The sequence below is a fragment of the Euprymna scolopes genome, chromosome 39 (assembly GCF_053919585.1).
Source record: "Euprymna scolopes isolate OS-2025 chromosome 39, ASM5391958v1, whole genome shotgun sequence".
Classification (NCBI taxonomy): Eukaryota; Metazoa; Mollusca; class Cephalopoda; order Sepiida; family Sepiolidae; genus Euprymna; species Euprymna scolopes.
Genome location: NC_136520.1, coordinates 28,607,731 through 28,622,111, shown reverse-complemented (window position 1 = coordinate 28,622,111; position 14,381 = coordinate 28,607,731). Strand labels below are relative to the sequence as shown.

General features: G+C 34.5%; 1 protein-coding gene across 1 annotated transcript in view; it reads right to left on the bottom strand.

Annotated features, from left to right (window-relative positions):
* Positions 1 to 4,466: 4,466 nt before the first annotated feature.
* The window catches only part of LOC145263941 (uncharacterized), a 148,050-nt gene continuing 138,135 nt past the window's right edge, over positions 4,467 to 14,381 (bottom strand). Inside the window, exon 2 of the mRNA XM_080121015.1 lies at positions 4,467 to 4,617. Coding sequence (XP_079977141.1) covers positions 4,486 to 4,617 — 132 coding nt within the window. The 3' untranslated portion in view covers positions 4,467 to 4,485. The remainder of the gene's footprint in view (positions 4,618 to 14,381) is intronic.

The following is a 14,381-nucleotide window of genomic DNA, read 5'->3' as shown; positions in this document are numbered from 1 at the left end:
CTTTAGTGTAAAGAAATCAACACGCTACAACTTCAGTGTAAAGAAATCAACACGCTACAACTTCAGTGTAAAGAAATAAACACGCTACAACTTCAGTGTAAAGAAATCAACACGCTACAACTTCAGTGTAAAGAAATCAACACGCTACAACTTCAGTGTAAAGAAATCCACACGCTACAACTTCAGTGTAAAGAAATAAACACGCTACAACTTCAGTGTAAAGAAATCAACACGCTACAACTTCAGTGTAAAGAAATCAACACGCTACAACTTCAGTGTAAAGAAATCAACACGCTACAAATTCAGTGTAAAAAAATCAACACGCTACAACTTCAGTGTAAAGAAATCGACACGCTACAACTTCAGTGTAAAGAAATCGACACGCTACAACTTCAGTGTAAAGAAATCGACACGCTACAACTTCAGTGTAAAAAAATCGACACGCTACAACTTCAGTGTAAAGAAATCAACACGCTACAACTTCAGTGTAAAAAAATCAACACGCTACAACTTCAGTGTAAAGAAATCAACACGCTACAACTTCAGTGTAAAGATATCAACACGCTACAACTTCAGTGTAAAGAAATCAACACGCTACAACTTCAGTGTAAAAAAATCAACACGCTACAACTTCAGTGTAAAGAAATCAACACGCTACAACTTCAGTGTAAAGCAATCGACACGCTACAACTTCAGTGTAAAGAAATCAACACGCTACAACTTCAGTGTAAAGAAATCGACACGCTACAACTTCAGTGTAAAGAAATCAACACGCTACAACTTCAGTGTAAAGAAATCGACACGCTACAACTTCAGTGTAAAAAAATCAACACGCTACAACTTCAGTGTAAAGAAATCAACACGCTACAACTTCAGTGTAAAAAAATCAACACGCTACAACTTCAGTGTAAAGAAATCAACACGCTACAACTTCAGTGTAAAGAAATCGACACGCTACAACTTCAGTGTAAAAAAATCAACACGCTACAACTTCAGTGTAAAGAAATCGACACGCTACAACTTCAGTGTAAAGAAATCAACACGCTACAACTTCAGTGTAAAGAAATCAACACGCTACAACTTCAGTGTAAAGAAATCAACACGCTACAACTTCAGTGTAAAAAAATCAACACGCTACTACAACTTTAGTGTAAAGAAATAAACACGCTACAACTTCAGTGTAAAGAAATCAACACGCTACAACTTCAGTGTAAAAAAATCAACACGCTACAACTTCAGTGTAAAGAAATCAACACGCTACAACTTCAGTGTAAAGAAATCAACACGCTACAACTTCAGTGTAAAGAAATCAACACGCTACAACTTCAGTGTAAAGAAATCAACACGCTACAACTTCAGTGTAAAGAAATCAACACGCTACAACTTCAGTGTAAAGAAATCAACACGCTACAACTTCAGTGTAAAGAAATCGACACGCTACAACTTCAGTGTAAAGAAATCGACACGCTACAACTTCAGTGTAAAGAAATCGACACGCTACAACTTCAGTGTAAAGAAATCAACACGCTACTACAACTTCAGTGTAAAAAAATCAACACGCTACAACTTCAGTGTAAAGAAATCAACACGCTACAACTTCAGTGTAAAAAAATCAACACGCTACAACTTCAGTGTAAAGAAATCAACACGCTACAACTTCAGTGTAAAAAAATCAACACGCTACAACTTCAGTGTAAAAAAATCAACACGCTACTACAACTTCAGTGTAAAAAAATCAACACGCTACAACTTCAGTGTAAAGAAATCAACACGCTACAACTTCAGTGTAAAAAAATCAACACGCTACAACTTCAGTGTAAAAAAATCAACACGCTACTACAACTTTAGTGTAAAGAAATAAACACGCTACAACTTCAGTGTAAATAAATCAACACGCTACAACTTCAGTGTAAAGAAATCAACACGCTACAACTTCAGTGTAAAGAAATCAACACGCTACAACTTCAGTGTAAAGAAATCAACACGCTACAACTTCAGTGTAAAGAAATCAACACGCTACAACTTCAGTGTAAAGAAATCAACACGCTACAACTTCAGTGTAAAGAAATCAACACGCTACAACTTCAGTGTAAAAAAATCAACACGCTACAACTTCAGTGTAAAGAAATCGACACGCTACAACTTCAGTGTAAAAAAATCAACACGCTACAACTTCAGTGTAAAGAAATCAACACGCTACAACTTCAGTGTAAAGAAATCAACACGCTACAACTTCAGTGTAAAGAAATCAACACGCTACAACTTCAGTGTAAAAAAATCAACACGCTACAACTTCAGTGTAAAGAAATCAACACGCTACAACTTCAGTGTAAAAAAATCAACACGCTACAACTTCAGTGTAAAGAAATCAACACGCTACAACTTCAGTGTAAAGAAATCGACACGCTACAACTTCAGTGTAAAAAAATCAACACGCTACAACTTCAGTGTAAAAAAATCAACACGCTACTACAACTTTAGTGTAAAGAAATAAACACGCTACAACTTCAGTGTAAAGAAATCAACACGCTACAACTTCAGTGTAAAAAAATCAACACGCTACAACTTCAGTGTAAAAAAATCAACACGCTACAACTTCAGTGTAAAGAAATCAACACGCTACAACTTCAGTGTTAAAAAATCAACACGCTACAACTTCAGTGTAAAGAAATCGACACGCTACAACTTCAGTGTAAAGAAATCAACACGCTACAACTTCAGTGTAAAGAAATCAACACGCTACAACTTCAGTGTAAAGAAATCAACACGCTACAACTTCAGTGTAAAGAAATCAACACGCTACAACTTCAGTGTAAAGAAATCAACACGCTACAACTTCAGTGTTAAAAAATCAACACGCTACAACTTCAGTGTAAAAAAATCAACACGCTACAACTTCAGTGTAAAGAAATCAACACGCTACAACTTCAGTGTAAAGAAATCAATCGAGCCCAACCGGTTTCCATGCAAGCAATTTGAAACTACTTGATCGTTCGCACACAACAATTGCTATTGCAACAATAAATTTTATTTCAGATGAAAATTAATATTATCTTTTTTTCTCTAAAACGTTTTGGGATAATGAAAAGCTTTCTTACAAATCAAAATATAAATGTTATATAATTTATACTCATGGCCATATAAGCATTGGGTTTGGTCACTAAATAAAAATTGAATTAGACTTATCATAACTCTAAGCGAATATTGGCGCATTTTAACTTCATGATGAAAGACAGCAAATGCTGCTTGTAGCATTTCGTGAAGATAACAATGTAAATAGATTGTATAAATAAAATGATTGTGCATATAATTATAATGTTCAAGCCAGTATAAGAAATAGGTTAATATTTATTAAAACCAAACAAAAATGGTAATTTTAAAGCTGGCATCGATAGAGAAATGTACATCTTTTTTTTATTAACGACGAAAGTAATTGATGCCGTGAATGTTATTAGTAAGAATAACTCAAGTGTAAAAATGTTTCGACCAGGGATTAGTATTTTGGAAAAGAAATTAATGGGGAAATACAATTTGCTACTGCAAAACAACATGCTATTATTACTATTTTGAATGAAATACTGAGACTTTAAGACGGAAGTGATCGATGACAGCACCCGAGAATCATACAGGCTTTTCTTTTTACTAAAATGAACATGACATACACACATGTACATACATATATATATGTACACACATATATACATACATATAAACATATATACATATGTATATATATACATATATATACACACACATATATACATATGCATATATATATACACACATACATATACGTATGAATATATATATACATATATATACACACACATATATACGTATGCATATATATACATATATACACACACACGTATATATACATATGCATATATACACATATATACACACTCTCTCTCCCCATTTTGTTCTTCCCATCTAGCTGTTTTTGAAATTTTCAGTTGTTAGCAACGGGTATTCATACAATTATTGTCGTCAGAATCGTCCAAGCAGTTTACGGAAATCATCGGCAGATTTCGTGACTTTTTTCGTGCAAATGCTGCCCAACTTTATCAATATTTCGTCAATACGAAGTTAATTTAATGAAACATGAATTGAACAATGAAAATGATGAATAATTATTGGACAATTTTTTACGAAACTTTTGGAAAATTAAAATTCAAACAAAATAAAAATCATTCGCTGTAAGGTAAGTTTTATGAATAAATATTTATTTATTTTTAATAAAAGCAACTGCCAAAAAACATAAACGGACGCGCGTATGCAAATGCCGAGCTGCGTGCGAAGTGACTTCACAAAAAAAAAACTATATTAAAAGCCCACTTTATGTCTAGCGTGCTTCCCTTTTTATTGTTCCGATCTCGTTGGTTTTGAAAATCTCAGTTGGCAGCAGAGTAAGAAAAGGCGTTATTAATAATTAGTTTGTTAACATGCCACAATCAAACAAATTTAAAAAGCGAAAGTCGCTCGTTAGCAGATTATGAATGAACTGCACACACGTGACACAAACTGACGAACCTTGCATCTTTTCCCGCCAGGTGGTTCTGAACTAGCCCTCTCGTTCTCTTGTCGGAGTTTGGCGTATCTCTGATCCGAAGGTGACTGAAGATAAGTTTCGAAATCAATAATTGAAAAACATTTTCAGAAACAAACGAATGTAAATAATAATAATAATAATAATAATAATAATAATAATAATAATAATAATAATAATAATAATAATATCAACAGCAAAAAAACAATAATAATAATAACAATAATAATAACAATGATACGCCACAAGTTGTTCTCAAAGAGAAATCTTTGATAATGGCCTATGTGATTACTCCTAGGGAGTAAAAAAAAACAAAACAAAAAAAACAAAAAAAAACCCTCAATACTACTACTACTACTACTACTACTACTACTACTAATACTAATAATAATAATAATAATAAGATTTATAATAATAATATTTAAAAAGAGGGGAAAATCCTGCAAGATCGTAGATTTCACTATTCCAGCAGCCCATAGGATGAATACCAAAGAGACGGAGAAGTAAAAACAAAAAAAAAAAACAAAAAAAAAACACAGAATTGGCCAGAGAACTGAAAGGAATATGGAAGATAAAGAAAGTCCAGATAACATCTATGATCGTAGGAGTACTAGAAACAATTCCGAAAAACTTTGAAAAAAGAATGGGAGAAATTGGAATCAGTTGAAAAGACACAACGAATAACAATAATGAAAACGGCATAAATATTAAGGAAAACCCTTGAACGAGGAAATCAATGCACATACCGACCATATAGAAACTGCAATAGAAGATGTTTGTTTTTTCTACAAAGAGGTCACCACATATCAAGGCCCGGAGGCCACTAGAATATAAGAGTTAATGTGTTTGTTGTACTCATTTGGGTAGCAGTGATCGTTTGTGGTGGAAATTTGGAATAATCAGATTATTTATGAGAACGGTTCTATAAGGACTTGTTTACGTTGGACTTAAAAACGACAATGCTGTAGTCAGCTGGACAGCAGACCACTAGAACAGATTTCCACAAACGGGCAGTTTTAGGAAAGAAGCTGTGTTCATGGAATCCACGTTTAGGTTTAGGCATCGATAGAGAGGTGGAAATTATTGATAGTGAGTTGGGCTAGACGAGTGTTTTTGTGAAAGATTGGCTACTATATTACGAAGTCGATTCTGAACTCTTGTGGCACAATGATGTAGCTCCCATTTGGGGAGAACTGGGGGCTTCTATATTAATAAACCTTGTGCCTAACTTGTTCTGTGCGTGATGTGAAACGTGCCATGCAGGCGCTTTGTGATTTTGAAAATGTTAGAATATATCAATTAGCTTTAATTGAAAAGTGTTTATGACAATTCAGTGTCAAAATCATCTGAAAAAGTGTAGAAATTTTATTTTTCACCTTCTGTCTTTTCTTCTTTTTCCCTCCCCTTCTTTACCCCCCCCCCTTTCTTGATGTGTCTTGTGCTGCTACTGCTTGTTATATCACGTGTTGAATGCATGCCTTTCGAGTGATAAAAGGAGATGTGTGCGCCATTTTGTTGGAAGTTTTGAACACGAGAAAGAAGTCGGCTCGCTATCCCGCGTCAAGAGAAAAGACGTTAAAAATCGTAAGTTTAAACAAGAGAAACCAGTGGTTTGGTCTCTTTTTCTTCAATCGGAATTCATCAATGAAGACGACACAGAATTAGTCAGAAAAGACTGTTAAAAAAATCAGAGTTGTAAACGAAATTACAGCGACCGCTTCACCGATGAAGAAAGAATTATTTTAAGGCCTAGAATTGGTCTTGTAAAAAAAAAGAAAAGAAAAGAATACTAACTCCAGTGAGGCGTTAGAATTCACGTCAAAAGGAACCAAGAAATCTTCTATAGAAATACATTACACCACAGAAGATTTGGATTATTTTCTTGGGTTACAGAACCAAGAGGATTGAAATTTTCTCAAATGAGAACATTTTAGTTAATGGCGCAAGGGAGGTAATTTACGTACATCTCTTTAAAAAGATTAAGTATTGACGTGTTTTATTTAAGTTCTTTGACACGCAGTAAGCCCTAACTGCAACTATATTCGTACCCCTACTACCCCTTCTGTCTTTTCTTCTTTTTCCCTCCCCTTCTTTACCCCCCCCCCTTTCTTGATGTGTCTTGTGCTGCTACTGCTTGTTATATCACGTGTTGAATGCATGCCTTTCGAGTGATAAAAGGAGATGTGTGCGCCATTTTGTTGGAAGTTTTGAACACGAGAAAGAAGTCGGCTCGCTATCCCGCGTCAAGAGAAAAGACGTTAAAAATCGTAAGTTTAAACAAGAGAAACCAGTGGTTTGGTCTCTTTTTCTTCAATCGGAATTCATCAATGAAGACGACACAGAATTAGTCAGAAAAGACTGTTAAAAAAATCAGAGTTGTAAACGAAATTACAGCGACCGCTTCACCGATGAAGAAAGAATTATTTTAAGGCCTAGAATTGGTCTTGTAAAAAAAAAGAAAAGAAAAGAATACTAACTCCAGTGAGGCGTTAGAATTCACGTCAAAAGGAACCAAGAAATCTTCTATAGAAATACATTACACCACAGAAGATTTGGATTATTTTCTTGGGTTACAGAACCAAGAGGATTGAAATTTTCTCAAATGAGAACATTTTAGTTAATGGCGCAAGGGAGGTAATTTACGTACATCTCTTTAAAAAGATTAAGTATTGACGTGTTTTATTTAAGTTCTTTGACACGCAGTAAGCCCTAACTGCAACTATATTCGTACCCCTACTACCCCTTCTGTCTTTTCTTCTTTTTCCCTCCCCTTCTTTACCCCCCCCCCTTTCTTGATGTGTCTTGTGCTGCTACTGCTTGTTATATCACGTGTTGAATGCATGCCTTTCGAGTGATAAAAGGAGATGTGTGCGCCATTTTGTTGGAAGTTTTGAACACGAGAAAGAAGTCGGCTCGCTATCCCGCGTCAAGAGAAAAGACGTTAAAAATCGTAAGTTTAAACAAGAGAAACCAGTGGTTTGGTCTCTTTTTCTTCAATCGGAATTCATCAATGAAGACGACACAGAATTAGTCAGAAAAGACTGTTAAAAAAATCAGAGTTGTAAACGAAATTACAGCGACCGCTTCACCGATGAAGAAAGAATTATTTTAAGGCCTAGAATTGGTCTTGTAAAAAAAAAGAAAAGAAAAGAATACTAACTCCAGTGAGGCGTTAGAATTCACGTCAAAAGGAACCAAGAAATCTTCTATAGAAATACATTACACCACAGAAGATTTGGATTATTTTCTTGGGTTACAGAACCAAGAGGATTGAAATTTTCTCAAATGAGAACATTTTAGTTAATGGCGCAAGGGAGGTAATTTACGTACATCTCTTTAAAAAGATTAAGTATTGACGTGTTTTATTTAAGTTCTTTGACACGCAGTAAGCCCTAACTGCAACTATATTCGTACCCCTACTACCCCTTACAATATTTTTAATGGAGTTCTTTGAGAACCGTCAGAGGGACTAATATACCTTTCTTTCCCTATTTACCTTTCCATTTATAAAAAAAAAGTTTATCGTGGTATTCTTTCGTTTTTTCCCCCTTCTTGTTGTGCAATGGGATAACCTTCATTTGACGTCATGATAAAATTCCCATTAAAAGGTCAGGCTTGCATGCGGCTAGCTGAATTTGAAAAAAACAAAACATTGCGTTAAAATGCATCTCTCCTCTCCTCCCCCCCTCTCTCTCTCTCTCTCTCTCTCTCTTTCACTCCCTTTCTCTCTCTTTTAATGAGGAAAGAGAGAATTGAATATGATTGTATCATTTTAAAAACAGTTGAAGCTTGGATTCTGTGCACAGCGAGACGCAGATAGCAGTTTTGCCGCACGCATGGGTCGACGACTAAATATGCTCCGCCAGTGTTAAACGTAAAATAAATTATATATTTATATAAAAATGCATTTGTCCGCTATTTTTGTACAATCGTTGAATTTCAGCATGCGGTCCCTGCCATTTACTGCCGACGATGGAAACGCTGCCTGTAACGACGCAATGAACACTCAAGAAGTTACCCATGCCAGCCGATTATAGTGGACGATATATTGACTCGTTACTGTTTCCATGTGCTTATCATTTGATACCGTTGATTCCTCCGGGGAGCTGGTTGCTTTCTCATGACATTCCTCAACCAAGTAACACTTCCCGGAAACGATAACGTCAAGGCATGGTAGAATGCGCTGAACAGCTCCTGCCTAGATGTGGCAACAGCATTCCATCCTAGTATGTACTTGGCTCTTATATAAGTAGAGAATTGCATCGGCAGTGAGATATCTACTGGAGCTGTAGAATGAGTCAACCATCTTTTCCAGCGACTTTGGCAACGGATTTGATGTATGTGCAATATTTCAGATCAGGAGTGAAGCTCAGACGACGAAGATGGTCTAAATATGGAACGTCCTCAAAGCGAGAGCCGTTCATGTCAATAGGGATCAGGTGTGAGTCAGAGCGTTGATGATGGAAAGTGAGAGGCTTGGTTTTAGATGCCTTAAAATTAACCAGTCACCTTTTTCCCCATTGTACCGCGTGCTTAAGATCAGAGAAGAGAGAATCAAAGCTATCTTGACCATTTCTGGCCTTTGAAGTGTTGTTTCGTCTGCATATATGTCTAAAAATGTGATTTGGAAGATCGTTGATGAAGATTAGGAAAAGAGTTGGGCCCATGATGGAACCTTGAGGAACGTAAGCATTAATACTGTGAGCTTTTGATTTCTGCCCGTCAACCACTACTCCTATAAACCTATCAGAGAGGAATTAGTTAATAATTGAGAAGACATTTCTAGTTATTCCGTACCTGTAAACCAAAAAGATAATGGATCAGAGACGATTAAAAATTGCATTGTTATGCTGACTGAACTCATGTATTTATGAACTGAAAGTTTCATCTTTCTGTTACAAACATTAAAGGTGTAAGACTCTAAGAAAGTAACCCCTGCCATAGACGTGCGCCAGAAGCAGAGATACGTCATTGAATTCCTCCATGCAGAAAAAAAAAATGAACCGATCACTTACGCCTGTTGAACGTTTACAAAGCTGATGTAGTTGATGTCACCACAGATGTGTTCATCGATTTCAGAGTATCGACAAAATGTGAGTGAGAAAGCGCGCTGCGGACTTTTATGACTGAGGCATCAAAAGAGACAAAGTATATTTAGAATGGTGGTGACTATGTAGAAAAATAAATTCTGGAGGACAAAAAGTCTTTCGTTTTAATGATATCATTCCTCTCTTTGTAGCTCTTCGACGTTTGATTTTTAGAGTTAAAAATAGGAGGCCTTACTTTGGGAACGACCCTCGCAATTCACAGTTTTTAAATTATCGACTTAGGTTTATCTCAGCTACTGAATCTGTTTTTCTATCTATATAAACTCTCCATTTCAATATGTTATACAATATCTCTTTTGTTAATTTATGTTTCTGTACTCATTATTAGGGAATACGGACCCCAACCGACTTCACTGCGAAGACAGAAACAAAAGACAAATTAAGTTTTCGGTTTGTGGTTTAGGAAACAATATTTTTGGTTAGGTATTTATTTTGTATTAGACAAAGTGCATTAGTTCTACAATTACAACTTATTGGGTTATTACTATTACTCGTAGTTATACTTTTGTTTATCTTAATGTTATTTTTACTGTTGCTATATTGACCATTCTTTATGAATTTTGCTATTTTCCCCACTGCTCTTATTTAGTATTTTGTTATTTGTGTTTTAATTGTCATTTCTACGTTTTTGTAACAACTGTATGACAATGTTTTGATATTTTTATTGAATATTTTATGCAAGAGATTGGATACAGTAAAATGCTTTCCAATAAGTCTTGCCAAGTTCAGTTGTTAGCATTTGTTTATATGAGGGTGTAAACCAGATTGTATTTCTTCTTCTTGTATTTTTTAATTTTATTATAGTTATTGGTGTTTTGTTGCTTATATTTAATTTTAATAATATACTACTCACTATTTTCGAACTGTGTAGTCTGACTCCTTAAATACATTTTCGTTGCTAAAGTTATTGTTAAGCCTACGTTCGATAGAATTAGGAATCTGTTTCATGATTGATTATATATATATATATTATGAAAAAACTATACCATATGTGTGAAAGAGAATAAGTGTGAGTATATGTGCCATTGCATAATATGATATGAATTATGACTGAAAACCATCTTATGTGAACTACGTTTTTTCGGATCGTGTGACATTTTGGTACAATTTATACTTTATTTAAATGCGTAAAATCCAAGAGAAAGTAAACATTAAATATGAAAAATGAATAAGATAAATGCTAAGAGCTAAAACGAGGTTTTAAAAGAACAGAGAAAAATACGAAGAAGAAAGAAAAATGAAAACTGCAGCAGAAGAAAAAATAAACATGAAAATGGATAAAGAAAAGATTTAAGAAATGAAGGGAAAAAGGGAAAAGTGTTAAAGAAAAGAAAAAAAAGAGCGAGAAATAAAACAAAAAGGGAAAAAAGAAAAAATATGTCAAAAAATATAAAAGAAAACGGGTGGAGGAAAGACAAATTGAATATTAAAAATATTAAGAAAAATAAAAAAAGAAAATGAGAAAAATAAATAAATAAAAATGAAAACGCACAAGAGAAAAATTAAAAGAAAAGAAAAAAAAAAGGGAAAAGATAAAGGAAAAAAATAAAACCAATATTCAAATGCTACTTTATGTGGCGAAGCAAATTGGATTGAAAGTCGAACCCGCGAGCCTAACTAAGCCAAATTACGTCTGATGTAACGCCTCTGACGATAGGGTATTTAAATTAGTTTTAATTATATGGATAAGATTAAATGGATTTGCTCGTCGGTTGCCTCGGCACCAACCATTCGATTATCGCCGATGATGCCAAGAGAAATGAATAACAAAGCTGACAAGCATTGTGTAAGTAGGGAGAGATAGTCTGCAAGTAGGTCGGAGAATGGGGATGACGATCACGACACGGGCATTTAAAGACGTGTCTGTGTAATGATTTCTTCGTTGATCCAGTAACTGTTTGGTATTTTAAAAGATTTTTTTTGTTTATTTTGTTAGTTATTCTGGATTTAAAATAATCCGTTTTGTTTGTTCTGATAAAAAATTAATATATTTTTGAGCATACAAGGACCTGTTTAGAAACTACACTTTGCCTGTTCAAGTCGTTTTTCTGCTGACGTCATAATGGTTGGTTCTAACAGATGAATGAAGAATGCACTATTTTGGTCAATCGACATGTGACGCTGATTTCTTTTTTTTTTTTTTTTTCGAAATCATTTCATCTTTGGGCTAATCATGGTTAAGAAATTTCTTGTTAATTTCGCTCCTTATCCCGGGTCTAAAATAGTACGTTTTGTTTGTCCTGATAAAAAATAATTAATTTATTTTTTGGACATATATAAAATTGAACGTTTATGTGCATCCCGTCGACACCATTTTTAATTTCATTTGTTTACCATTCATCAAGGCCAAGAGTAAATTGAGGATAAGGGTTAATGATACGAAAGTCATTGTCAGCCCAAATAATAATATTCATTAATCAATCATATGAGCTGGGTATTATTTATGTGACGGTCTTTGATAAAAAAAATTCGTTGGCATTGGATTTGAAGATTAAAGTAGTAATCATCGGGAAAGCAGTATCGCAGAAATGTGTTCCATGGATTGCAAAAGTGCTCTCTCCGTGGATGTTCAAGCGACCTCTTAGCACATGGTTTTAGTCATAAAATATCGACCTCTCCGGTTTTGCTTTTAAATTTTGTTAATAATTGTGTGTGTGTGTGTTTTTTTTTTTTTTTTTTTTTTTTTTTTTGCTCATGGCACATTTAGTTTTTACACTAACGTGTCACCTGCTATTAAAACATAAAAAGCCACTGGAGGATATAATTTAACAAGGTTGTCGGTTAGCCAAGGAACACCACCCTCATATAACTCGAAAACGATTAGTGAAATGGGTATAATTTGATTATTTAAGAGGACAGCCTGACGAGAATTTGTTAACATTGTTGTACTTGACCGGGGAGCAGTCCTGCGGCACTGTGTTCTGCAAACAGGTAGTTATGGAAAAGAAACTTTGCTTGCAGAAATTTCGTTTCGTTTTAGATATACAAGTAGAAAGTATGGTTCAGTCGAGCATCTACCATCTCAAAATAAAGCTACAGTAAAGAAAGACTAACAACGTCTTTTCCGTGACAAAGAAGCACAGGATGCTGCTCGGTTTGTACTGAAATGCGTCGGACTGTTTAACTTTAACTTTTTCTTTTTTAAATACTAAGAAGTCGAACGATGTTTTCTTGAATAGATGGTAAGCGTTTCTATTTTAAGCATCGATTGTATGATTTTATTTGAATAGGAACAAGTTACGGTAGCTGCAAACCGATGGTGAAGAGTACGGAAACCGGCTGTTGCATGTGGTGGTGGCGACAGGATTGCTGAACGGCCAGTTAGCGGGCGGGAAGCGTTATGGCCGTTCCGCCATACGGAACACACATTAATCAGGCCACATTAATCAGGCCAGTCCAGAAATAGAACAGCGTTTATTGCTTGACGAGACACCGTCGAGTGCGTCCCGTTAGGTCTACTGGGGTCAATATTCTTGTTTTTTCTTCATGTTGGAACCAATCTCCCTGAACTAAGTTTATTTCATGTTTTTCTCATTTAATTGTGTTCCTCACGTGAGCAGAATTGGGCACAATGTCGGTTTTTAATATGGAAAAAATCTAACTCCTCTAAAGAGGACACATTGGATTGAGACAAAAATAAAAATTGCTTACGTCTAACTGACCTAGAAAAAAGTGTATGCATTATATGTGTATAGTATTGTATTATATTATATAGTGTGTGCGTGTGTTTTAATATACTCAAAAAATCTTTTATTTAAACTTGAAATTTGGTATGTAGGGTACTCAGACATGTGGAAAACGTTTTAATCGGGTTTCATCCCCCCTAAAAAAAGGAGTTGCTAAGGGGTAAACATTTGAAAATCGGTACTTGGGAGTCATCGGATTTTTATTTGCTTGTCAACTGTTTCACGAATGTGCATGCGTGAATCAATTACGTGACAGATTGCTTATATTAAGAATCTCCCGACTGGCAAAGATTCTCACCTCTACACTGATTATCACGTAAGCATGAAACACTAGCGTCTGTAAGTATAGAAGAATAATTCTTATTCAATTATAAATATATATATATATGTATACATGTATATATACACAAAAGCACACACACATATATATATATATATATATATATATATATATATATATATATATATATATATATATATAGTAGATGGCAGCCCGGTGTTGCCTGGTCGTACAGTACACTTAAACATGATTTATTAATTTATGCAAATTACGTATGCATTATTATAGAATCAATCTTCTATTGAATATTATATATTGCGAGGAATAATTTACCCGGTGAACTAATTCGCAAAAACAAAAAAAAACAACAAAAAAAATTAAAATAAAATAAAAAGATAAAAAAATTAATAATGTCGTTCATGAAATTCCATCTGTGTTTGCTTACAATATCACGTCAGCTGACATTTGGGCTTGGAGATGAATGCTCTGGAAAAAAAACATTTCTCATTAACATTTATTTTTAAAATATGCAAATGAAGAAATGATTTGCTGCGATTTTAAATGGTATATCCTCTTTCATCGTAAATGGAACTCATTAATAGGAAAACATTAAAATAAAATGGTGAGATACACCCGAGCTTGAACAAGGGGTTCATTCTATCTGTAAGTGAATGTTCTACCAATAAGCTATATCTCCAGATTATAATAAATCTGCTTTTTAAAGATTAAATGATTTGTTGAAATTTCATTATATCCCT